The 27238-nt window shown below is 51.8% G+C and overlaps 1 protein-coding gene across 2 annotated transcripts; it reads left to right on the top strand.

Moving 5' to 3' along the window:
* Positions 1–4301: 4301 nt before the first annotated feature.
* Positions 4302–27148, top strand: ZAP70 (zeta chain of T cell receptor associated protein kinase 70). Of its 2 annotated transcripts, XM_023251621.2 has the most exons (14): positions 4302–4455; positions 4675–4749; positions 13643–14075; positions 14745–14905; positions 19381–19519; positions 19621–19708; positions 19791–19837; positions 20064–20115; positions 21155–21347; positions 21908–22114; positions 24263–24455; positions 24545–24685; positions 24789–24901; positions 26646–27148. In XM_023251621.2, exons 3-14 carry the CDS (start codon positions 13674–13676, stop codon positions 26767–26769), a joined length of 1860 nt encoding a protein of 619 aa, XP_023107389.1. In that variant the 5' UTR covers positions 4302–4455; positions 4675–4749; positions 13643–13673; the 3' UTR covers positions 26770–27148. The 2 variants fall into 2 exon arrangements, with proteins under 2 accessions (XP_023107389.1, XP_011279356.1); XM_011281054.4 differs by lacking the exons at positions 4302–4455; positions 4675–4749; positions 13643–14075 and adding an exon at positions 14130–14465.
* The last annotated feature ends 90 nt before the right edge of the window (positions 27149–27238 follow it).

The raw sequence follows: 27238 nt of genomic DNA, 5'->3' as shown, positions 1-27238 counted from the left end.
CCCCCCTGTTGACCTCCCACCCCCACCTCAGGCTTCCATGTGAGGAACAAGTTAGGGTCAGCCACCTCTAGCTTCTGCCAGTGGTCTCCTCATTGCCTGTGGGCCCACTGGGAGCTTCCTTTTCATTTACCTCTTTCTCTATGAGAGAAGTGTCTCCCTCTGTGTTCTTAGTCTGCTCTCATGCTGGGGACTTCCGCCTTCAGCTCAGTGGTTGGTTTAGCCAACCTGAACCCTGGCTTGATGAGGGGCGGGCACCAGACAGCACAGGGGATTTCACAGTTGAGTTCTGTGGAGGCTCTGGGCTCCCAGAGTAGTAGCCAGCTCTACTAGCTGTGAAATCTCAAGCCTCAGTTTCCTCTTGGCCTCAATTTCTCTATCTGTAAAATGGGGCTAACCTACTCCGTGGGGTGGTTGTGAACATTGCATCTTTGCTGGGGCCAAGACATAGCAGTGCTTAATAGACAGGAATAAATGAATCTTAGCTATTATGATTATTCTGCAAAACCTTGGCTCTTTGCCTGCCCAGCATCCTTTCTCCTCCTTCGAGCCATAGCTCCTGACTTCCCTTGGGTTCTTCTCCCCCATCTCAATGTGGTGGGTGTGAGGTATGTTACCTTGTCCTAAGCCGCTCTCACATCCCATCCACTGGCTTCAGGAACAGGTTTGGGGATGGACATGTGATCTCACTCAGCCAATGAACTGTGTTGGAGTTTTTGCTGGGTAAATTGAGAGATAGATTCTTTATCCTCCTCCTCCTTTTTTCGATAAATGGTGTATATATATATATATGGGAGGGGCAGAGAGTGAGGGAGATACAGAATCCAAAGCAGGCTCCAGGCTCTGAGCTGTCAGCACAGAGCCTGACACGGGGCTCGAACTCACAAACTGTGAGATCATGACCTGCGCCAAAGTTAGACGCTTAACTGACTGAGCCACCCAGGGGCCTCACCCCTTCAAGTCTTAATTCACAGGTTATCCCCTTGGTGAGGCCTGCCCTAACCTGTCTGTTAAAAATCACACACCCATATATCTCTTCTACCCTCTCCTGATTTACTTTACTCCTTAGCACTTGAAACCACCTGCCATACTCCATGGAATACTTGTTTGTTACTTCTCTGTCTCCCCCTGTAAAATGTCACCTCCACGGGGGAAGGGATTTTCATCTGTGTTGTTCACAGCAGATCTATAGTGCCTGGAACAGAGTGGCATAGAGTAGGTGCTCAGTGCTGAATAAATAGGGAGCCTAAAAGGACCATCTGAAGAGGTAACAGTGTCACTGAGATTTGAATATTTAAGGAGCCAGCTGGGGTGCCTGAGTGGCTCAGTTGGTTAAGTGCCAACTTTGGCTCAAGTCGGGATCTTGCGGTTTGTGAGTTCAGTCCTCATGTCGGGCTCTGTGCTAACAGCTCGGAGCCTGGAGCCTGCTTGCAATTCCATGTCTCCCTCTCTCTCTGGCCCCCCTTCTCTGCTTGCGCACGCTCTCTCTCTCTCAAAAAGAAATAAACATTAAAAAAATAATTAAAAAAAAAAAAAAAAAAAGAAGGAGCCAGCCATTCGATGACCCCCAGGGAAGGGCACAGCATATGGCTGGTGTGGCAAATCAATTCTCTTTTGATTTAAACCGTGCTGGATTACTTATTTATAAGGGGTGTCGAGAGCTGCCCCTGGAGCGTGCAAGGGGATCTCGTTGCTTCACTTGGGCATGCAGTCACTAGCACACTCTAGACATTGGAAAAATAATGATGATGACAATAATAGAGAATTTGCTTTGAGACCTCTTTTAATTTTCACAATAGCCCTTTGTGGGAGGTACCATTATCATCCCCGTTTCCTATGCGAGGAAATAAGGCACAGAGAGATCAAGTAACTTGCTCAAGCCCCCTGATCTATAAGCAGCAGAACCAGAAAAGAACAAGGAAATAAAAGTCACTCTTGTCTGATCACCCAGGTGATGCTGGGTGGGAGGGGATTCAGGAGAAACCGTGGGGGAGAGGGGACTGTCCTCCCTTTGAGGATCATTGCGCTGAGGTGTAACCCCTCTCTGGCAGGCTGGAGCCTCCCACCACCACATTCCTCCCCGCCCCCCCGCCCAAATGCCAGAGGTTTCCCAGCAGTGATCTGGTGTCCCTTTAACTCTGGAGGCCAAGTGTGGCCTGCCTGAAAGTCAGGTGAAACTGACAAAAGGCCCTGCACTGATCTATTTGAAGATTGGAAGGCTTCCCGGAGGAACCCACATTTAATCATGGACCTGGAGGAGGAGGAGGAGTCAGGCAGTTGAGGTGGTGGGGAAGTGAGTTCAGGCTGGGACACCGCAATGGTAAAGGCCTGGAGGCGTGAGAACAAGCCACCAATGCCTTCCGAGGCTCTTTGCATGTGTGGACCCGACCCAAACAAATGCACCCCAATTTTCCCAGCCCACATTTCCATCCGTCATCTGTTTGCTCTTTCCTCTGAACACTCAAAAGACCCACCTACCTCTCTTGACTCCCTTTTGGCGAAACACATGGCCTTATCTGCAAGCCAATCTTAAACGGAGTCTGAGAACCGCAGGGCCTCTGTAGTTTCAGAAAGCAGCCTCTAGGACCCGCAAGGGGCTTGGGGGGCGGCTGAACCAGTGCCACACAGGGACTAGGAGTCCCCTTCTCAGGCCTGACGTCCCCAGAGTCTGGAGGCCCCAAATGCTGCTGCCTTGCAGGTGCTCTGCGTGTAGCCTGCTCACTTTCTAGTCTTTTCCTTCTCCTGTGTCCACCAGTGGGTGGGCTATGGGCCCAGACTGCCCGGGCTTCACTCCTGCCTGGCCATTTGGCCTCTCTGGGCTTCTCTCAACTCATTTGGAAAATGGATTAAATGGGTTATATGGATTAAATTGTAAACCGCTTGCGATGTTTTCTGGCACGTAGTAAAGGACTCAGTAAGTGCTATTATCACTGCCAATTGTGTGATTCTGATGCCATTATTTCTTCTCTCCTCACTCTGCTGGGGCATTCTTCTCTCCCTCCAGAAAGGATTATCCAGTGTGGAAGCAGATTTTTTTTCTGCATCCTGAGTTTCACGGTGCCTGTGGGGGAAGAGAAATTTTCTAACAAAAACAGTTTGGGGGGAATATATGTGGGAGAAAAGTATCCCAGCCTGGAACCCAGAAACAAAGATTTCTTGAGTGGGGAGAGGGGGATTTAGGGAACTGGGGGGGACAGTAGGGACTGGAGAGAGGTCCTCAGGAAAGAAGGCCTGGGGTGGAGCATAGAGGAACCATGAGACAGGTTGTGGGGCTGGGCGCACACCCCCCAGGGTGACTGGACCCAGAGAAGAAATGTTCTCGGGGTCTCTTGTGGGTCTAGGATGGCCCCACACCATCCCTGAGGCCATGCTTGTGGACAAGCCACTGAAGACATCCCCATGCATCCAAGAGGGCAAGGACATGGTGGGGGAGAGAGCCCCCTGAGGCCTTGCAGCCCCCGGAGGGAGAGAAGAAGAGACGTGGACACCAAGCATGGGCAGTGGCCATGCAGCAGGGAGTAGATGTGAGGTGTGTGGCCACTCAGTCATCATGGGTGTGGGTGAGTGGGAGGGAAGGGAGGAAAAGAGAATGAGGAGGAGGTTGTGGCCAGAGCAGGAGGTGGTGATCAGCCAGGTGCAGTGTGTGGGGAAGGTTCGAGGTGGGGTGGGCTGGGAGCAGGTGGGCATTGGGAGACACACTGTCTCCGTGTCTTGGTGAAGTGACTGATCCCTCTCCGAATCCTTCTGACACCACCCATGTGCGTTGGGGCTCCTCTGAATACACATAGTGCCCAGGCTTCCACCGCCCCAGACCTGATCTCCCTGTTGACTCAGCTGCCTCCTCCTCTAGCCTGTGACCCATTTAGGGCAGGGACAGCGTTGTCATTGCTGTCCCAATGCCTGGCACACAGTAGGTGCACTGAACCTTTGAGGTATGGCTCTACTTAGCAAATTTCTCCTCTCTCCAGCTTTCACCTGCCTGTGAAATAAATAAATCACTTTTAGGAGCAGTTCAGCAGGCAGGCCTTGGGTCCTTGCCACCTTGGGAGGGGGAAGTAGGGGCATTCCTGTTTCCCACGAGTCCTGGGGATCAGCCTCCCTCTGCCCCTGCTCTGCCCCCCCCTTCTGGCATTCCCCGCTCCTGGCTTTGGGGGTGCTCTTGGAGTTGTCACTTTGCCTGCTGGTGCAACCCTGCAGCTAGCCTCAGTTTCCCCCAGCAAGGGGCAGGCACTGCTCGGCGCAGGAAATACCCTGTGCCCTCCCTGGAGCATGTGACTTTTGATTTTCCTTGAACGCAGCACTTTGTGACTTTGGCGTAAACTTCAGACGCAGCCCCCTTTCCTGTCTTCACATGAAGGAAATAAGTTGAGTTTCGGAGAAACCAGCTGCTGAGAGCACACCAGGCCTTCCGGGCCTGGTCCCTGCCAGCTTGGGCCTTTGCGCTGCTGGTGTGTCCAGGTGAGTGGCCGTTCTTCGGCCTTCTGCCCCTGTCCTGCCACTGCAGCCACACCCCAGGGGACTCTAGGCAGCTGGCAGAGGGTGAAGATCCCCTGGGGTGTGGCCTACTTACACTCGGCCTGGGCATGTGAGGGGGTGGTTAGCCGCAGGGCCTCACGCTGGGGGCTTGGACTGCACAGAAACCCACGTTAGTTTCTTGGGCTCTAATTCTTCATCTAGAGCCAGCTGTTGACGTTGGGGACCAGAGATCTTGCAGGCGGCCCATTTGCCTCGATACCATCGACACAACTCCAGGTAAGTCATCCTGGACGGAACAGCACCCGCTCACCATTTCCACGGGTAGCTTTGGTCTGGTGGAGGAGGACAGAGTCAGGAGGCCACTGGGAATGACCGGGAGGGGCCGTCAGATTGGGATGATGGGTGGTGTCCAGCTGGAAAAGGAAGCAGACATGGCTTCCAGCCACCCTGAGGGAAACAGATTCCTTGCCAGAGTGTCAGCTGAGCGGTAGTGTCCAGGGGACCCAGAGATGCCTGCTCAGTCCCTCACCTCCTCCTGGGCCCCCATCAGGGTGACACCCTTGGCTCCAGGAAGCAGAGAATCCTCCAGAGAAAGCAAACATGTTGTCTTCCCCCTCCCCCAACTCAGCCCTGTGAATATGAGGGTGGCTCAACAGGGCTGTGAACTTGAACAAAAAAATTCCTCTCAGGGGATGCAGGGCAGGCTTGAGCCACTTGTAGGGGAGCTCAGGTTAGAGAGGGGCCCAGAGAAGCGAAGGAGAAAACAGTCTGAATCCTACTCAACTGCCGTGTGTCGGCAAGTTGGGTGGACTTTCTGAGCAAACTGAGGTTTGCACGTCTGTTAAATGCAGGTGCAAATATGGGCACCTTGCAGGCGCCTGGCTCTTGTGTCTTGGGTGAGAGGTTGGGAAAAATGTCCAAGGCAGGGGTTCCTATGGTAAACAACTCAAGGTGAGTTTCGTTACTCTTATCTCAGCCAGGATGGCGAGCACACAGTGGGTGCTTAATGAGGCTTTGCTGAGAGATTAGGGCCAGGGACTCCCGGGATGAAAAAAATCTTTGCCGCGTCTGAAGGCTCTTCTCCTCCAGTGCAGCGTCTCTTCTTCCTTTTCACACCTGTCCTCCTGCCTCATGCACATGGCACCGGCCAGGACACAGGGCAGGCAGGCGGCCTGGATAGCGGGACGTGCACACTCTGGAGCCAGGCGGTCTAGACCTGCGTCCTGGCCCTGCCACCTGCTGTGTGTGCTGTGGGACTTCAGGCAAGTCACTGCACCTCTGTGTGCATCAGGTCCTGGCTCCATAAATCCTTCACTCACAAGGTTCTTGTGAGGATTAGGGGAACTAATATAGTTGACCCTGGAACAGCATGGGGGTTAAAGGTGCCGAAACCCAGATGCAGTTGAAAATCTGCACAGAACTTTTGACTGCCCCCAAATTAGCTACTAATAGCCTTCCAATAATATAGACAGTGTAACACGTATTTTGTATGTTACATGTGGTACTACTGTATTCTTACAGTAAAGTAACCTAGACAAAATGAAATAGTATGGAGAAATTCACAAGGGGAAAGGCATTTACAGTCCTGTAAAAAATCTGTGTGTAAATGGACCTGAGCACTTCACACCCCTGCTGTTCTGGGGTCAACCGTAAATCTAGAGTGCCTGGCACATGGTAGATGCTATGTGAGCATGTTGCTGTAATTCTAATTATCATTATTAGCTCTGGGCGGTCAGGCTCTGGACTTTGCAGCTTCTGGAGACTCTCCTAGGGGCTGCAGCAGTCAGACCTCTCCATGCTGACCACTCCCTTCCCCAAAGCATAGGTCAAGGCTGTGGTTCTCAAAGGGAGCCAATTTTGGCACCCCTTTTGCCCCCCAGGGACATTTGACAATGTCTGGAGACATTTTTGGTCATGACTCAGGGGCTGTTGCTGGCATCTAGTAGATACAGGCTAGGAAAGATGCTAAACACCCTGCAATCCCGCAGTGCACAGGACAGCACCCCCCTGTCCCCATGTCTCTATAGGCTCCGTCCTCCCGACTCATCATCTCACCTCTCCCACCCCCTAAGCCTTTCCTTGTCTCCCTTCCACAGCCACAGAGCCTGACATCCAGAGAGCGAAAGCTCCTTGCTGAGGTCACACAGCCCTTAAAACCAAGGCAGCAGAGGTTGAGGTGGGGGGAGGGAAGGGGGGACTGCTCTTCTGGCATTGTCCAGTCGATCAACAGACACTTAGTGAATCTGCTGGATGCAAGGTCCTATCCCCAACCCCACAACAGCCTAGCACTCTGGGCCCTGACAGTCCCAGGCCAGCCTGGGGTGAAAGCCCCTAGAGATCTAGCTCAGAACTGTGGATTCTGTCTCCTCAAGGACATTCACTGAAGTGGTGAGTGCAGATTGCTGGGTCTGAGACCTGCATTCAAATCCTGACTGCCACTTGCAGGTTCCATGATTTTGAACATGACATTAACCTCTCTGAGCCTCAGTTGCTTTAGCTGAGGAGTGGGGGTAACAATTTCCATTTAATGGAGTCGAGGTGAGGTTTAGATTAAATGGATTATGCTCATAGTAAAGTCCCTGGCACTAACCTGTTTGACATGTACTTATTGGAAGGAAGCAGGGGCTGCAGGAGAAAACAAGATGGCCATAGGCTCTGCTTTGGGGAGCTCAGCTTGGTCAGAGGCAGAGGAGTCAACAGACTGTGGTCATACGTGGCTGTCAGGGCTGTGATGTGGGAGGATGGGCCCTGGGACAACAGTGGAGGTCTCTCACTCAGCCTGGGGAGGGTGGAGCAGAAATCATGGAACACTTCTAGGAGGGGACAATGGAGGGGACCTGAAGCATGTGGCCAGGAGAAGGGTATGGGCACCTATTGTGTATATACGCCTTGCTGACATAGGCAGGGGAACAAGAATGAGTCTCCACTGTCATGGTGCTTACATTCAAGCAGGGGGCAAAGGCCTATGTCAACAAGTTGGTGGATAAACCACATTTTTGGTGGTGAAGAACAATAAAGCTGGGTCAGGGATAGAGAGAGAAGGGGAGGTGATTTTAGAGAGGGGGCTCAGGGAAGAACTCTTGGAGGAGGAGGTGATATTTAGGCAGAAACTCAAATAAAGTGAGGGATTTTGAGGGAAGAGTGTCCAGGCAGAGGGAACAGACAGTGCAAAGGCCCCAAGGTTGGACCATGCCTGATTTGAGCAATTGACCTGAACAAGTAACATAAGGAGGCCCATGTGGCTGGTGAGGAGTGAATGAGGACAAAGTGGTGTAGGAGCAGATTGTATAAGGACTTGGGGGCCACGGCGAGCACTTGGGCTTTAACCCTGAGTCAGGTGGGAGTCCTGGAAGGCTGAGAGCAAGAGAAGGACATGACAGGAGGGCCAGATGCTGTGCTTGGTGCTCCGTGAGTCTTATCTCAGGGAATCCCCACAATTTCCCAGTATTAGGCACCTTTGCTTCCACCATTTTACAGGTGGGGTCTGGTGAGCTTACCTCATGGCCCAGGGCCACACTACTGTGATACAGTAGATCTCTGATTCTATGGTTGGAATCTGATCCCCTGGTGTCAGGGAAAAATATGAAAGAGCCTATTGCCACCCGTGGCACATTGACAACTGCTGTCATTATGACTTAGAATGTAACCAAGGTAGCATTTTATTGGCTGAAATTGCCTGTGCTACCTCTGTTGGTAGGCAAAAGGGGAACCCCACCATGGCCTGCAGACTAGAGAGCAGGAAACATGGCTTCAGGGGGGACTTGGGGTCTCAGGCAGGGAACTGGGGTCAGTGAAAGGAGGCTTGGGCAGAAGGGTTGGGCCCCCATTTCAGCAGTGCCCTTGGTGGAGGCACTTCTGATGTCTGGCTGAGGATGGCATATGGAGCCCCCAGGCCTGGCTGGTGCCACTGCTGCCCCCTCTCACCAAGTCCAGTTGGATGGACTCGTTCCCTCTGTAGCCTGACTGCCTTAGTCTTCCCTCTGGATCTCCCGATGGACATCTAATTGGGGCTTTTGATGCTCAGAGTATGTTCTATGAGTAGTAGACCCTCAAGGCTCTGCTACTTAGGAGTGGGGATAAAACAAAACTAAACCATCCTTCCATGCAGGTCTTCTCAGAGCCTTTAATATGCTAATATGCTTTCCACAGCTTCAGAAAATGTGTTTGACCTCTTGAGCCTTTTTTTCCCCTTTGAAGTATGTTTGGAGTATCATGTCTCTCTGGCATAGATATAATTGAACCCTACCTTTACCCAAGGAGGATCCTTGAATGGTTGAATTTCAGGTAGATCATTTTGACCAAGGACCACAGGTTTCCTCCTTTCCTCCCAGGGCCTGGGCTGTGAAAACAAGACTGGTGTCCCATCATCTCTCAGTTGAACTGAAAACTCTGGCTGGGAAGGCCAAATTAGGATCTCTGAACTCACAGCTCATGAGGCTAGACGGGGTCAGTCTAGGCAGGACTGGGGCGGGGGAGTCTAATGGTGAGCTTGTCTCTTGGGAAGGCCACTGAGTCTGTGGGGACATAGCTCAGGATAGAAACATCTGACCTTCCCATCCATGTCCTACCAGGAAGCTGCAGACTGGCCCAGCTCCTCTGAAAGCAAAGGCTCCATGCTGGGCTGGCTTGCAGTGGTGCTGCATGGACAAATATTCCAGCCTCCTGTCTACCTGGCTCACCATCTTTTGCCTCCTGCTGTCCACTTCCTCTGGCCTCCCCAGCATTTCTGACCCACAGGGTCACTGGAAAGTTGATCACTCCGACTCTCATCCCCTATTTTACTAGTGAGGACAGCCCAGAAAGGCATAGGGAGACAAAAGCAGACACAGGGCTGGGTAACCCCTGGACCCACCTGTCGTGCAGTGTCGTGTTATTATTACTGTTGTCATTATTGGCAGTGAGACAGGGAGGTTGTGATAAAGCTGAGAATGCACGGGTGATGGTGCTGCCTCTGGCATACCTTGGCCTTTGGTCTGAGGTGGCCAATCATGGCTTGTGGTCCTGAACTGGGCCCCAAGGGCCAGCCTCTCCCCACCCCCCTTCTGCCTTAATCTGTCTCTGGCTACCCACGTTGCACCTGTGGCCACTGTGGGGAGGAGCTTCTCAAACTGTGTTGCCGACAATTTCCTGCCACAGCTTCCTGCCCCAGAGACCAGCATCACTACCCCCACCACTCCCCACAGCTCCATGGACAAGCCCCCACCTTGCTGCCTGGTCCTGTGTTCTGTGTATAGGGAGTGACTATATGAGTCTTTGAGGCAGGGATGGCTGTCTTTGGGAGGATGGAGAGGAGTGGGGAGGGTGTACCCAGTGAAGAGCACTGCATGGATAAAAGTATAGAAGTGAATTTGAAAGAAGGCTAATAGCACAACCCAGGTGGAGCAGAGGAAGGGTTGAAGAATTTAGTTAGTTCAATGAAGTGAGCTGGAGGGAGCCACAGTAAGTTCTTGAGCAAGGGAGTCTTTGGGGGAAAAACTGCCGAGAAGCAACTCGCAGACCCTAGAGCTCAGCTCATGGGAAACAGACTGTGGGGTTTAGCCAACCACAAACACTATGTGAGTTAGATCTGGATCTCAGATTTTATTAATAGAAACAGCAGGTAGAGATCAAAGGAGGTGATGCCAGCACAAACAGAGAGGTCTGAACTAGACAGGTGAACATGGTGGCATGTTTATAGCCACAGACAGAATGGCCCAAGTAGGGCTACCAGGGCTGGGGGAGGAGAGGCGGCAGGAACCATCAGAGAGGGAGGAGGCATATCAGGGAGCCTGTGAAGGACCGAGGAGAGCCAAGAAGCTCAAGCAGGAGGAAAGGGTCACTTGTGTCCATCATTCAGGGGATCCAGCATTGAGGAGGGCTTGCCTGGTGCCCACCAGGTGGTGATATCAGTGTTTCCTCTCTGGCCTGGAGAGTATCCTGGTGGAGGAGAGGGGCAGACTGTGAGGCTGGATGAGGGGGTGGGAGTCAAGAAAGTAGAGCAGGGGTGTAGACAGCACTTTCTTTCCTATTTCAGTTATTATTTTTAGTGCCTGGTTTGTCTATAGTTTCCAACTCCTTTACTTAAAAACCCAACAACTAAGGTATAATTTACATACAGTAAAATTCACCCATTTTAGTGAACACTTCTGTGAGATTTGACAAATACATATAGCCAAGAAACTATCATCTCAATTGAGATACTGACTACTCTCCCAAATTCCCTCATGTCTCTTCTAGTCAATCCTCCTTGACCCCCAGCCTCTGGCAACCACTGATGCTTTGTTCTCCACTGATACAGTTTTGAATGGAATTATACAGTTTGTAGCCTTTGGAGTTTGGCTTCGTTCACTCAGCATGATGCCTTTGAGATTCATCCATGTGTTGTGGACATTTCCTTTCATTTTATTGCTGGGTAGTATCCCATGGTGGTGATGTACCATAGTTATCTATTCATCTGTTGAGATACATTTGTTTCCAAAATTTGGCAGTTGTGAGTAGAGCCGCTATAAACATTTCCTGTGTAGGTTTTTGTGTGAATACAAGTTTCCATTTCTCTAGGGTAAATACCCAGGAACTCCTTTTGCTTCTTAAACACTCTGATGGAATGGTGACCTATATCTCCAGGTGGGACACAAAGGCAGTCTCTGATGAATCACCTACCTGTAACTGTTGGGACATCCAGGAGCCCTCTCAAGCCTGGCCTTCCCAAACCAAATGTCAGGAACCGTCTGGTTAGAATGCAGATTCTAGTTCCTCCTCTGGCTACCCTGACTCAGATGTCACCTGATTCCCATTCCAGTATCTTCCTTTCAGCCCCTGTGCCCATCCTTGCCTGTCCCTGGACACCCAGAGGTAAGGCAGCCTTTTCCAACCCACAAAGGCCTTCTTTGCACACCCTGCTTACTTTTGCTTAACTAAGAAAGGCACCCAAGGATCTTCCCCTGAATGTAACCTATGCCTGGGTGGTCTTGCTGGGCCCACCCTAGAGAAATGTTTGGAAATTGTTATAGGGAGATGAGTTTTTTCAATATTGTATAAAAACTTCCAAATATACAGCAAAATGGGAAGAATTATATACCCATTAACCATCCCATAGTTCTACAATTAATACTGTTATATTCACTTTATCACATACGGTCTATCCTCATTATTAGGACGTTCTGTATTTAGCCTACTTGCTAAGATTTATTTATAACCCCCAAACTAATACTCAAGGCCCTTTCACAGTCATTCAAGAACATACCCAGAGAAGCAAGAAATTTGAGTCAACTGACATGCACATTCCCACTGAGGTCAAACAAGGTGACACTTTTCTCTACCTTTTTGTTTTACTTCTCATACTGTAAACAAGTGTCCTTCGCTCTATTGGTGCACATTTTTTTGGTTCTTTTTGTTGGTGATTTCACTGTTTAAAGGGCAGTGCAGTGCTGAAGTGCTATCTTGTATTCCTACGTGCAAGAAGGCTGTGATGTGCCTTACAGGAAAAGTCTGGGTTGTCAGGTAATCTTAGCTATAGCGCTATTGGCTGAGCATTCAATGTTAATGAACCAACAATATGTATCAAATAAAGTGTCTTTAAGTAGAAACAAGGTTAAGTACTGATCAGTTGATGAAAATATTGACCAGAGAGTGGGGGGGGGGGGGCCTAGGCTGGCTCAGTTGGTAGAACATGTGAGTCTTAATCTTGGGGTCATGAGTTCAAGTCACGTTGAGTGTGGAGCCTACTTAAAAAAATTTTAAGTTATGGGGTGCCTGGCTGGCTCAGTCAGAAGAGCATGCAACTCTTGATCATGGGGTGGTGAGTTTGAGCCCCACATTGGGTGCAGAGAGTACTGAAAAAAAAAAAAAAAAGAAAGAAAAGAAAAAAGAAAAAGAGAAAAAAGAAAAAAGAAAGTGTTGTGACCAGAAACTTGAAGGAACCTAACCCTGGATTCCTCTAGGAGCGATCATTTAGTATTTGCTAATTCAGTGTTTGCAATGACTTTACAGAACTACTCTGAATAATAAGACTTATCTGTTCACCTGTCTATCCATCAATCAATGTTATTTTTCTGGATGCCTTTAAAAGTAAATTACAGCCATCAGAGGTAAATATTTCCACATACAGATCATTAACTAGCGTTCAATATTTTCTTTTTTTTAAAATGAGGGGTCCAAATATAATGAAATGAACAAATTTTAGCACATTCTTAGAGAAATTGAGACACTTGTATAACCCAAAGCTTATCAAGATATCAGCCATTGTACCATCACCCCAGAAAATGAAAAGCAGATAATTTTAGGTTATCTGCCTTACCAGATATTTATCTAAATATCCTTAATTCCTTCTCCCTCTCCCCCTCCCCCATCACACATCTCATTTTATTTAGTGGCTGTATCAAAGTTCACGTTGGAGTTAAACCCTAATGTATTTAACCAATATCCTATTGATGGATATTCAAATTAATTTATGCTTTCTAGAAATTTGTCCGTGAAGGCAGAAGGGGCAGGGTAAAGCGGAATTTCTAAGGCCAGGGGGACTCAGTGGAAAGGAAGAAGGGAAGGTTAATAGAGAAAGGTTCTTTTGAAGAACAAAACTTGTTCCAGCTTTGTTCCCTATGCCTGATGTTCTCTCTTCCACGATTTTTGAAAAGCTGGTTCATCCTCATCCTTCAGATCTCAATTCAAATGCTACTACCTCAGACAAGGCGACCTTCCCAGCTACAGTGGCCTCTTCTCTCTCTTAATAGCACTCTATTTCCTTTATAACACTGGTCTCAGTAATTACTATTTTTGCCTGTTTCCTTGTTTAATGTATTCCCCCCCCCCCCCCTTCAGATTGTTCAGTATTCAGGAGGGCAGGGCCTGTCTTATTCACTCATATCCAGCGCTGAGCTGAAACACAATAATTCAACACGTGTTTGGGAAATGAATGAATGGTTCCAGGTTCTGGTGTGTGTGGGCCCGTGGGGGTGTCTGGGCGTTCCACACAAAGTCTCTGAAAAGTCAGAGGAGGATTGGGGATCTTCCGATCTGAGCCCAGCCGGCGGGGGCTCCTCTCCAAGTTTATTCTGGCGTAAAGAGGCTCTGCACTATGACACTGATGCCCCTCAATGCGTCCTCTCTCCCACTATCTCTGGGCCCAGTGGACAGAGTTCAAGAAGGCAAGCCGAGACCCTGACGTGCCCTCCATCTTGTTCTGAACCCGCAGGGTCTGGCGAGGCACAGGGGCGGCGGCGGCGATGCCGGACCCCGCGGCGCACCTGCCCTTCTTCTATGGCAGCATCTCGCGCGCCGAGGCGGAAGAGCACCTGAAGCTGGCGGGCATGGCCGACGGGCTCTTCCTGCTGCGCCAGTGCCTGCGCTCGCTGGGCGGCTACGTGCTCTCGCTCGTGCACGATGTGCGTTTCCACCACTTCCCCATCGAGCGCCAGCTCAACGGCACTTACGCCATCGCTGGCGGTAAGGCGCACTGCGGCCCCGCCGAGCTCTGCGAGTTCTACTCGCGCGATCCCGACGGGCTGCCCTGCAACCTGCGCAAGCCGTGCAACCGGCCGTCCGGGCTCGAGCCGCAGCCCGGGGTCTTCGATTGCCTGCGCGACGCCATGGTGCGCGACTACGTGCGCCAGACGTGGAAGCTGGAGGTGAGAGCGCGGGCCCGAGGGGGCGGGCCCTGGGGGCGGGGCCGGGGAGAACAGGCCTTTGAGGGCGAGAGAGCCTTGGGGACTGGGGAGAGCGATTGCATTCTTCAGCCTGCGCTTTGCTGTGCTTCGTCAGATTTGGAAGCTGGAGGGGTGGATGCGGTCCTGGTTGGGGGCAGGACCTAAGAGGTGGCCTCGTAGGGAGGGGGCTGAGTGACGCCTTGGTGCAAGCCTATGCCAGACAGCTGTTGAAGGTTGCCCTGGGCCTGGGCTGGGGGCTGGCCAGGACCATAGGGGCGCTGCCAGCGCGGGCCCGGGCTGTGGTCTTCAACAGCCTGCAATACCCGACAACCAGTGTCAGATCTTCGAGCTGAAGATGAGCTTGGACCGCCTGTAAGGCGGGGTCTGGGGCGTGGCCCTAGATGGGCGGGAGGTTGGAGAAGGACCATGGAGATGGCGGGGGCGGGGGCAGGGGCGGGGGTAGGAGGGGGGTGTCTGGAGAGGGGGGCTGTCCTCAACAACCTGAAGGACTCACTCTAGGTGGGTCTAGGGTGAAGGGTCTCATAGGGACAGAGGAAATTAGGAAGGTCCAGAGGAGGGAAGAGGGTTCCTGTGGTCACGCCCCTGGTGACAGTTATCAGTCTCCTGGCTCCTCCATCCTCCCTTCCCTAGGGTGAGGCCCTGGAGCAGGCCATCATCAGCCAGGCTCCCCAGGTGGAGAAGCTCATTGCCACAACAGCTCACGAGAGGATGCCCTGGTACCACAGCAGCCTGACTCGAGAGGAGGCAGAGCGCAAACTCTATTCGGGCTCGCAGACCGACGGCAAGTTCCTGTATGTGGGGCTTGAGGCCTGGGACTTTAGGGCGGTGAGGCTGGGGCTTGTTGGCCAGAATCCTGGAGGCTGGGGCAGACTTCAGTGCGCAGTGTGCAGTGTGCAGGGAGGGGTGCGCCTGTGCTAACACGTGCAAGTGGCTAGTGTGTTTCTGAGTGTGTGGTAGGGACATTATATGAGAAAGGATCTGTGGTGGTTAGGACTCCAGAACTGGACTGTCTGGGTGGGAATCCAGGCTCTGCTATTTATCAGCTCAGGTCGCTGGGCAAGTAGCTGAACTTCTGCCTGCTTCAATTTCCTCTCCTTCATTCAGCAAATATTTACTGAACATCTATGTGCCAGGCATGTTTCAGGCACTGAGGACATAGCAGTGAACAAAACGGACACAAATCCCTGTCCTTGTGGAGCAGGAAGACACAAAACAAATCCAGGGAACCCAGGCTGTGCTACCTGCCAGCTGCTGTCCCCACCCTAGCTCAGCTTTGACCTCTTTCATATCTTAAGCTTCCATGGAAGATGTTTGACAACGAATTCCTCTGCCCCAAGGAAAAGTCTGCAAACTTTCTGCAGAGTTTATGACAATTAGTTGGTCTACTGAGGTTAGAGGAGTCTCAGGAGAGCCTAGGCCAAGGGCTTTGGCCAGCTATGGGTGCCTTGGATGTCAAACTCGAAGTCACAGAGGCAGGTAGGGTCGACATGAGCCATGGGAGACTGAGGCTGAGGGAACAAGGATCAGGTACAGTATAGAGACTGAACTGGCACTGAGGTTCAGCACCAGGTAGAGCAGTGACAGTATCAAGGACAGTGACTTAACACTGGGCAATGTCAGGAGACCAGAAGCAACTACTTTGAGCCAGGCTATTGGAAAATTAGGCAAGGCATGCTTTGGACAGAAGCTATTATAGATTGCTTTTGTGGTTCCTGCAGTCAATAACTGCTTTCTCAATATGGGGATAGTTAGGGGCTGAAGGTCAAAGCTACAGGGGATAGTTAGGGGCCAAGGGTCAAAGCTGTAGGCATAGAAACTTGCATGGGGCAGGGAGGAGGGGAACACCCCTGGTGGGTCATGATGCCTGGCACAAGCCCAGAACTGGTCCAGTTCTGAGATAAGGGTGTAGGGTATGATAGAAAGATGCATGTTACTCAGGCCTGGAATTAAAACCAGGGCCACGCTTAACTATTGACCACAGGTCAGAGCTGCCGAAGAATGGATGGAATTGTACCTCATGCTGTTTGTTGCCAAAGCTTTCTTTATAATCTCAGGGTTTATGGAATGGTTGATTCAACTTGAAAAGAAACCTGACCTCTGGAAAGGGCCTTTAAGATTATATTGTTAAGTGTTTCCTAACCTCTTCTGGATCACAGACCCTTGTGGGAATCTTACCAAAGCTGAACCCCTTTCTCGACCCCAAACATGTTTACTCCAGAGATTTTGCACACAAGAAGCTGCAGAAGATCGTAGTTGAACCTGAGCCTCATTCTTGGAGCCCTTTTTGGGTTAAGAACCTCTGATTTAGTTCAACTGTCTCATTTTACATGTGAGGAAACTGAGAGGATAAGTGACTTTCTCAGGGTGGCACAGATAATCGTGTGACAGAGCTGGCTGTCAGTCCCATTTGCAATTAATTGATTTGAGTTGATTTGAATCCTGGCTCGACTTCTAACCAGTTGTGCAATCTAACACCTCAGTTTCCTCATCTGCAAAATGGGGACAATCATAGTACCTACCTTGTGGGGAATGCTGTGAAGGTCAAATGGCAACTATGTGAAGAATTTAGAACCAGTATCTCAATAAATGGTAGCTCTTATATTACTGTTACCAGGTTCTGTATATTCGGAAGTAGAGATACACGTTGATTTCTTAGCTGGCACTTCTAGCTTAAGTTAAGTTTGAACTGCAGAGGCAAAGAACTGCGACCACCTACTGGGTTTTTTTGGTAAATAAAGTAGAATTTGTGGCATTGAAATATACATGGTGACCACATCAATGTCTTTGGCCTATGTGGTTATTATGTGGGAATTGGTCGCTGTTCTTTTATGAATTCACATATCTCTTTCCAAAGAGAGTGTTATCAGTTAGCCTTTGCTATGTAACAAGCCATCCTAAAATATCATGGCTTAAAACAACATTATTTATTCCCCCCTTGATTCAGGGGGTCGGCAGTGTGGGCTTAGTTCAACTGGGTGATTCTTGTACTGGTTTCCTTTGAGCTCGCTCATGTGGCTGCAGTCAGACGTGGTGGGGTGTGGACTGGGGCTGGATGGTCTAGGATGGCCTCACATGTCTGGCAGTTGGCAGCCTGGCGTGCCTGGGTTCTCCTTCCTGGGGCTTCTCCACCAGGCTAACCTGGACTCATTCCAATGGTGGCAGGGTTGCCAGGACAAGCAAGAGAGGGCAAGCGAGCCCACTGCTTGACCACTCTCCAAGCCTCACCTCGTGTCACGTTTGCTAATGTCTTATTGGCCCAAGCGAGTCATGTGATAAGGCCTGGATTCAGGAGATACAGAATGAGACTTCCTCTATGTTTTTTTTCTTTTAAGTTTATTTATTTTGAGAGAGAGATAGAGAGAGTGTGTGTGTGCATGCACACATGGGGGAGGGGCAGGGAGAGAGGGAGAGTGAGAATCCCAAGCAGTCTCTGCACTGTCAGTGCAGAGCCAGATGCGGGGGGGCTCCATCATGACCTGAGCCAAAATCAAGAGTCAGCCACTTGACCGACTGAGCCGCCCAGGTGCCCTGAGACTCTATCTGTTGATGGGAAAGAATGCCTAATATTGTGGTGGTGTTTTCAATTTTACATATACGCTTGCTGGTGAGTGCTGGGTGTTGAGTTTCTGCTGTTAGTTCAAAACTTAAGATGTGGACCTGAGGGAGGTCTTTTTCACTACTCAAAAGAAGAGAACTAGTAATTAGAAACCATAACCTCCAAGCTACCCCACCAGTCTAGTTATGGAAGTGCTTTCCTTTCTGTGGGACATTTGCATTTTAGTTTGTTGTGGGTTCTCTTCTCTGCCCTTGGGGCTCCCCTATCACCCTGTACCCTGGTTTCCTGTCTCTTCAGGCATCCCTAGTTGTGGGCCAGCCTAGGAATCATATCTTGCTTCATTGCATTGTTCTCCTGGGAACTTGCTGCCCTTCTGTCCCACTCTCAGGTTTTGCCATGGCAATTTAGAGGATATTTTCCCCATCCCTTTGACCTAAGGGAGGGCTTGATTACAAGGTGGGCTCACATCTCTCTTGCTTACCACTGTATCTCTGCCCTTAGAACAGTGCCTGAGACATGGTTAACATTCAGTAAACATTTATCCGTGGGCCAAAGCCCTGTCAGAGAGTTTACACCACCTGCAGGCCATCCTGATGCCTACTTCCTGCTGCCCGCCAACAGCCAGCTCTTCTGCAACGTAATACAATTCCTCAGATTATGGGTCAGCTGCCTACAACTTCTTGTACAAGACCTGAGACCCCCAGGACCCGTTGCTGTCCATCCTCCATTGGAAATTTACACTTAACTCTGGAGTAGAACCTTGTGCCAGTGACTCGAAACAAAATTGTTTTGTGGGAGGTGTTGGTTGGTTTCACTGTGGGATGAGGGGGTGCAGGCATCTGGCTCTAAGTTGGCGTGTGTGTGTGTGTGTGCGTGCGTGTGCGGACAAGGTCTTACCACACAAAGCCCCCATTCTTCGAGGGGCTTAATTCCCATTCATAGACTAGGAAGATTTGTGTACTTATTTTGGCAAATTTCCAGCAGAGGACAATCCAAGGTCTCACTCTGTCAAAGGTCAGTCTTTACAGTAACTAGCGGGTCTGTTGTGATGACAAGGTGACCTACTCTGATTTGTACAAAGGTGCCCCAGGAGCGAGCCATGGAGTTGTGCTTACCTCTGTGGCTCTTCATGGAAAAGTGGCTTTCTCTCCCCAAGAGAATATTTTAAGTCTACCTGCAGAGACTTCTGTGGCCTCTGTGGGTGGCTGAGTGTCTACCATAGATAGCTCAATATCCTGTGGATGGCCACGTATCCCCGGTGAATGGCTGAGTGTCTCCTAAGGAAGGCCACATACTCTGCTGTGGAGGACCCAGTGTCTGCTTGTGGCTGGTTCGGTGTTCTCCCCTGGATGGCCACGTGTTCAGCTGTGTGAGCCTCAGGCTCTTCTGGGCTGAGTGTCCACCGTGGGAGGCCCAGTATTCCCCCGTGGATGGTCACATATTGGCCCTTGGACAGCTGTGTCTCCCTGTGGACACTGCCATTCTCCTCTCATTTCCCTCCCCAACTCCACCCCACCACCTGTTACCAGTAGGTCTGGAGGTTGAGTTGCGCCTGACCTTGGCTCCCCTAGTCCCTGACACTTCTCTGTGAGACTGTCAGGGTCAGAGCCCATGGGTGTGTGTGTGTGTGAGATCTGGGGCCCGGAAGGGGGTCACCACAGGAGAACTCAGGTGGTTGTAGGGGTGATACCCCCTCCTTCCCCCTGCCAGGCTGAGGCCCCGGAAGGAGCAGGGCACGTACGCATTGTCCCTGATCTACGGGAAAACCGTATACCACTACCTCATCAGCCAGGACAAGGCAGGCAAATACTGTATTCCTGAGGGGACCAAGTTTGACACGCTCTGGCAGGTAAGCTGCCCATCTACCTTGCTGTTGAGGGGATGTGGTGGGGGGTTGCTTGGGATTCTGGGGGAGGGAAGAGCCCAGGCCCTGATGCCGCCTCCCTGCAGCTGGTAGAGTACCTGAAGCTGAAGGCTGATGGGCTCATCTACTGCCTGAAGGATGCCTGCCCCAACTCCAGCGCCAGCGCCAGCGCAGGTGAGTGGGGCTGTGGGGGACGGGGGCGGGGTGAGCGAAGACCCCGTGCCCCACCCCCTCACTGTCACTTCTGCTCCCCCAGAGGCTGCTGCTCCCACACTCCCAGCTCACCCATCCACTTTCACCCATGTGAGTTAGCTGGCATCTCAAAGTTGGGTCGTGAGGGATGGAGCTGGGCGGGTGGGTGATGGGTCCTGTTCCCAGGGCGAGGCTGGGATGGAGAGTGGGGCTGCCATGGACCAGAAGAGGGTACCCCCCAGAACTGTCCCTGGGAGTCCTCAGAGAATATGGGTCTCAGGGGCTGGGTGCCCCCAGCTCAGGTCCTGCTGACCCTTGTTGACCCCATGACCTTTAGGCTCAGAGACGGATTGATACCCTTAACTCAGATGGATACACCCCTGAACCAGGTGAGCTGACAATGCTGGAGGTGTATGTGTGGGGTTCCTGCCAGGCTGTGATCAAGGTCCCTGGCTGGGCTCCAGGGTGTGGCAGGGGAGGGATGTGGGCCAGGCCTGACTTGTGACTGCAGACGTCCACGTGGGTGCACATCCATCACGCCTGCCTGTGTGCTTGTGCATGGGGTGCATGCAGACACGCAGGGGAGTACATCTGGCTGTGCCTGAGCCACAGACACACATGTGTTCAGTACCTACGATGTGCCAGTCACGCCCCATGCTCGTGTGTGTCTGAGCTTGTCGAATGCTTCTGCTATGCCATATTAGTCATGCCAGTTAGTCATGATGATTATTCTCAGTTTACAGATGAGAAAGGAGGGCAAGTAACTTAATAAGGTCCTGTGGTTGGGCAATAGTGGAACTGGTATTTGAACCCAGGCAGGCAGGCAGGCAGGCAGGCTCTGGAGCCCCTGTTTTTAAAATGCCTGGCTGCAGATGCTCATGTGTTTGATGTGTAGATGCAAGCCTATCCCGTGTGCATGCACAGAGAAAATACAGGATTGCGTGTGCACACAGAGGCTCACCTTTGGAGCCCTTGTAAACATGGCTGTGTGGTGCATCCAGAGACATGGGCAGACATGGACATAGGTGCACACACACGCACAGAGGTCTTCCTGTAGCTGGCACACTAACAGTTTCTCATGCAGATGTGCCTTTGGACCCCCATCACACACAGACGTGGGTGCAAGTATACGTGGGTGCGTTTGTGTGAATGCATGGGCACACGTGGTTACATGTGCACATAGACGCATATGCCTTTAGAGCCCACTGGATGTGGCTTCCCAGTCCCCCCAAGAGGGGACCAGGAGTGTACACAAGTGCACGCATGCACACGAGCACACACGTGTACCCACGTGCCTGTGCATGCTCTGGATGGTGCATCGTTGTCCGGGGTGTGCGCTTTGCGGGTGCCAAGGCTGCTGTGCCCTCCCCGTCCCTTGTCCCACTCCCTCATCCTGACTTGGGAGTGCACACGTGTGTGTATGCCCAGCACGCCTAGTGTCCGCAGAGAAGCCAAGGCCAATGCCCATGGACACAAGTGTGTACGAGAGCCCCTACAGTGACCCTGAGGAGCTCAAGGACAAGAAGCTCTTCCTGAAGCGTGAGAACCTTCTCATCGCTGACATAGAACTTGGCTGTGGCAACTTTGGCTCGGTGCGCCAGGGCGTCTATCGCATGCGCAAGTATGGCTGCTCCTGCCGTGGTTTGGGGCACCACCGTGGTGGGGGGACAGAGGAGGGTGTGGCCTCACCAGGCCTTGGGGGTTGGGGCCAGGATGCGATATCAGTTTGCCAGGGAGACAGACCCTGGGCCAGAAAAGTACATGCTAGGGGGTTACCTGGGAGGGCTCGGGTCAGCACCTGAGAGGGTGTGGGAGAAGCAGGCTGGGACAGGGAGAGGGTGGGCTGAGCCGCAGTTGCAACAGAGGCCTTAACTGACCCAGGGGAGCTGCAGAGGGGCCCCCCTTTGTAGCCTTGCTACTGGATACAGGCAGCCCCTGGGGGCGGGTGTAGCTTTGAGGTGTTGTTTTTCAGCGAGGGGCAGTTCTCGGTGAGGGACTTGGCAGCGAGCTGTCCCTGGCCGACACTCCTGGCACCTGAGGAAGTGGGTGCCTGGACCCTGAAGGGAGATCCAGGTGGCAGCCCACGGTATCCACCACACATGGCCAGAGAGAAGAGAGGCGGGTCGGGTGGGCACAAGGGGCCGAGCGGGGCCCGTGCTGACCAGGTGCACATCATGGCAGGAAGCAGATTGACGTCGCCATCAAGGTGTTGAAGCACAGCACGGAGAAGACAGACAAGGATGAGATGATGCGCGAGGCGCAGATTATGCACCAGCTGGACAACCCCTACATCGTGCGGCTCATCGGCGTCTGCCAGGCCGAGGCCCTCATGCTCGTCATGGAGATGGCGGGCGGCGGCCCCCTGCACAAGTTCCTGCTTGGGAAGAAGTGAGCTCCGGGTGGGCTGGGCACTTGGAACTTGTGGGCCCAGCAGGCTCATCCGTCCTTATGGGTGTGCTCCAGCCACGAGGGCACACTTGTTTTCACACGGCTGTAGACACACTCACTCCTGCCGCCCTGCGCGCCCACACTCACACCCATAGGGCGGAGCTGTTACCAGCACAGCCGTCAGAGTCTGACCTCCAGATCTGAACTGCAGCCCTGCCACTGACTAGTGTGACCCCAGGCAGGTCTCTCAGTTTGTCTGTGCCTCAGTTTCCTCACTCGTACCACAGTGCTGATCACAGTATTTACCTCAGGGGGCTCTTGTGAGGCTCACATGAGTTGATATTTGTAAAGTGCTTAGAACAGTGTCTGGCCCTGCTTGTAAGAGCTTTAGAAGTTTTGCCCTCGTGAGATTGTCCATAGTCGATTGTCTTTGACCTAAGACACCGTCAGCAAACTGTAGCCCACAGTGTCGTTTGGTACTGCATGGCTTGGCATTTTTAAAGGGTTGTAAAAGAAAAAAAGAAGCAGAAGAGTATGTGGTAGAGACCACACGTGGCCTGCAAAGGCTAAAATATTTACTATCTGGCCCTTTACTGAAAAAATTTGCTGACCCTCAATCTAAAGAAACTGTGATTTCATTTGTTTTCTCGTGCCTTAAACTCTTACCCTCATAGACATGGTCTTTGACACTCACTGAGTGAGTGACCATCAACTGAGGCGTGTGACCATCAACTCACATTGTCACTGGTGCATGTACATTCACAGCGTACCCCAGCTCGTGCATGCGTTCGTGCTGACCCATACATTCAGTTATTCCACAGGTTTTGCTGGGCAATTTCTCTGTAATCGGGACTGTTACTAGCATTTGGGATTCATCGGTGACCAAAAGGGACAAAGGTCTCTGTCCTATATTCTGGTTGGGAAAAAAGAGGCTTCCAATGATAATTATAATACAATGTAGAATATGTTGGAAGAGAAGTACTATAGAAAAGAGGATTGGGAGTGTCACGGTGGGAGGTGAAAAGTGAGAAGGCGAGGTCTGTGCAAACTGAGGGAGGCAGCCAAGTGCAGCTGTGGGGGAAGAAGCCAGCGCAAAGGCCCTGAGGTGTGCCTGTGCCCAATGTGGTGAGAGAGCTGTGAGGAAGGTCCCATGGCTGCGACAGAGTGAATGAAGAGGAGAGGGGGAGCTGATAAGGGTAGGGAAGTGATGGGGCAGGTCATGCAGGACCTTGTGAGCCATGGAGAGACCTTGGACTTCCACCCCAAGTGTGGTGGGAGCCCTGGGAGGCTCTAAACAGGGGGAGTGGCAGGACTGGGCTTCTGTGCTCAGGGAGGATGGGCGATGGGGAATGAGGGTGGTGGTGCCTGTTCGTTCTGGTCCAGGCTTACAATGATGAAGGCTGGACTGGGGTGGCAGAAGCAGAGGTGGAGAGAAGTAGAAGGATTCTGGAAGGATTCTGAAGGCAGAGCTGCCAGGGTGTGTTGACAGATTAGAAGCCAGGTGTGAGAAAGAGGAGCTGAGGGTGAGGCTGGTGCTTCTGGCCCAAGTCAATGAAAGGATGTGGTTGTTGGAGAAGAAAGGGACAGTGGGGGGAGCTGGGTATGTGTGTGAACAACCAGGAACTTAGCTTTATCTTTATTTTTATTATTTTCAAGTTTATTTATTTATTTTGAGAGAGACAAGAGTAGGAGAGGGGCAGAGAGAGAGAGAATCCCAAGCAGGCTCCACGCCCAGCACAGAGCCTGACATGGGGCTCAATCCCACAACCCTGGGATCATGACCTGAGCTGAAATCAAGAGTTGGATGCTTAACTGATTGAGCCACCCAGGTGCCTCTGTCTTTATTATTTTTGAGATGCCCATGGACCCCCCCCCCCCCCAACCAGGGGCGCATAGAGGATTCAGGTAAATGTGTAAGTTTGGGAATCATAGTATGTGGGAGACATTGAAAGTCTTGAGACCAGAGGACAGAGGGTTTTGCCTCTTCTGTTCACACCTGCCCTCCTTCCTGTATCTCCAGCCCTGTGCCTGGGCACACAATAAGCACCTGCTGACTACATGCTCAGCTGGGTCAGAGGTGTGGGCTTTGCTCCCTTAGGAACTCAGGCTGTCCCCTCCCACCTGACCCTGCTTTCCCCTGCACCCCAGGGAGGAGATCCCCATCAGCAACGTGGCGGAGCTGCTGCACCAGGTGTCCATGGGGATGAAGTACCTGGAGGAGAAAAATTTTGTGCACCGTGACCTGGCAGCCCGCAACGTCCTGCTGGTCAACCGGCACTACGCCAAGATCAGCGACTTCGGTCTCTCCAAGGCACTGGGTGCCGACGACAGCTACTATACTGTGAGCCCCCACCCCTTTGGTGCCCATGGATGAGGTTGGTGGGTGGAGGGTCCCTGAGCCCTGCCCTGGCAACATCTCCCCCTTTTCAGGCCCGCTCAGCAGGGAAGTGGCCGCTCAAGTGGTATGCGCCCGAGTGTTTCAACTTCCGCAAGTTCTCCAGCCGCAGTGATGTTTGGAGCTATGGGGTCACCATGTGGGAGGCCTTCTCCTATGGCCAGAAGCCCTACAAGGCAGGCGTGGGCAGAGGCGGGTGGGCAGGTGGCTGGGTGAGAAGGGGGGTGAGGGTGAGGTGGCCTTGGTTACTCATGTTGCACTTGGTTCTGGCTCGAGCAGAAGATGAAGGGCCCTGAAGTCATAGCCTTCATCGAGCAGGGCAAGAGGATGGAGTGCCCGCCGGACTGTCCACCTGAAATGTACACACTCATGAGTGACTGCTGGATCTACAAGTGAGTGCCAGTGGGTGGGAAGGGTACCCCAGCTGAGCTGACACTGGGCCGGGGACCAGAGGTCATGGTGACCAATAGTCCAAAACTCATCCCTCCCAAGACTCACCCAGTTCACAGTCTTTCTCACACGCAGTAGCTTTACTCTCTGCACCTATGCTAAATACCTCAACACATGGACCCTATAGTGCTCCAATGGGCCAACACCCCAACACTCTACCTGTAAACACCTAATGCTCCAGCATCTAAAACCTCAGGCCCCCACCAGCCAACACTCAACACGTTGATCCTGCAATACTCAAACAAGGCAGTACTCTTTTACCCAAAATATAGTACCAATGGTCAGGACATGTGATAATACTCCACTCTCATTCCTCAGTCCCCCGCTGTCCAACATTCAAGACCTATTTATCCTGACAAGCCAACACTACAGCACCCAAATACTCAATACATTCAAAACCTCCACCTCTGTCCAGTGTTCAAGCTCAACACTTGAACAGCCCAACTTTTTTTTTTTTTTAATTTTTTTTTTTCAACGTTTATTTATTTTTGGGACAGAGAGAGACAGAGCATGAACGGGGGAGGGGCAGAGAGAGAGGGAGACACAGAATCGGAAATAGGCTCCAGGCTCTGAGCCATCAGCCCAGAGCCCGACGCGGGGCTCGAACTCACGGACCGCGAGATCGTGACCTGGCTGAAGTCGGACGCTTAACCGACTGCGCCACCCAGGCGCCCCTGAACAGCCCAACTTTTAACACCATCAGTATTTCAACTTCCCATCAGAAAATAGGCAACACACACCCAAACAAGATATTGTCCTACACTGAGCCATTGTCATCCACTGAGCATGGATATTCCAACATTTGATACCTTTTCTACCTGGACATCCATTATTCCATTGGCCAGCACCTATGACATTGACACCTAAACACCCAAGCAACCTGATGTACAGATACCCTATTTATGATAAATAATACATGATCAGTGCATCCAACATATATTGACCTGGTCTCCATTGGGAAGTACTCAGTACACCAACACCCCAATACTGAAAGAGGCTCGCATCCAATGCTATACATGGGTATTTCACACACAGTACCATTCGTAGCCCAACTCTTCACTAACTGAACCCACCATCAATGCTCCAATGTTCTGCTAGACTAGGGGCAGCATACTTGCACCCATAAAAGTCCGCACCTGGCATCCAAATACACTGGCCCTTGGCACATGTGCAGTACCTCAGCCTTCAATATCCCAGGCCCCCTTCATTGATAGTTGTAACCCCGACACTCAGTGAATTCAGTTCCCTAAATCTTCACCAGTTAACCCTCAACAGATGGTTCCCCCAACATCCTGTATGTCGGCAGCTCTTCTATTACATGGTATAGAACCACTCGAATTCTAGTACATCCAAGAGACGTCCCAAAACTCTACCACCCTGACAGCCCCACTGATTTTATTTTTTTTAATGTTTATTTATTTCGAGAGAGACAAAGCCAAGCGGGGGAGGGGCAGAGAGAGAGGGAGAGAGAGAGAGAATCTCAGTGCAGAGCCTGACATGGGGCTTGATCTCACCAACCGTGAGATCGTGACCTGAGCTGAAACCAAGAGCTGTATGCTTGACTGAGCCACCCAGGTGCCTCCCCGCCACACACTGATTTTTTGAGCCCCATGCGTGTCTGCCCTCCAGCTGAAGCTGGGTTCTGGGGATATGGTCAGTGGCCTGGATCTACCTGAACCCCCACAGGTGGGAAGACCGCCCAGACTTCCTGGCTGTGGAGCAGCGCATGCGGACCTACTATTACAGCTTGGCGAGCAAGACTGAGGACCCCCCGGGGCCTGGAAAGGGAACCGAGACTGCTTTTGCCTGAGCTCCAGCCTGCCTGGGGCCTGCAAGCCACGATGCCCCAGCTTCAGCCCCATCCTAGGACCTCCGGTCTGGCTGGCTTCACTTCAGCTTTTCTGCCCAAACCAGCTGGGCTGTATAAGGCAGGCAGCTGAAGCCTCAGTTTAATACTGATCTAGTTTTCCCCACTTGGTCACCCGTCCCCTCTGGCTGGGGGAGGAGGGAGGCCCTGGGAGGGTGGGGTTGCATAGCCTGCTCTTGGGCTGGTATCTACCGGGGAGCCCTGAGCTGAGGGAGCATTGCTTACAGTAAGGACCCTCCTTCCTCTGGAGCCTGAAGGGGAAGACTTGGAATTCTCAGGTGGCAAGACCTCAATCGTTTAAATAAACTCAGCTTCTTTCTTATTTGAGTCTCTCATCTTTTCTGCCATGGGTGGGGGTTGGGCAGGACAGGGGGTGGGTCATTGGAAGGGGTCAATGAGAAGTGCCTGAGCA

The sequence above is a fragment of the Felis catus genome, chromosome A3, assembly GCF_018350175.1.
Source record: "Felis catus isolate Fca126 chromosome A3, F.catus_Fca126_mat1.0, whole genome shotgun sequence".
Lineage (NCBI taxonomy): Eukaryota > Metazoa > Chordata > Mammalia > Carnivora > Felidae > Felis > Felis catus.
This window is presented reverse-complemented; position numbering and strand designations above follow the sequence as displayed.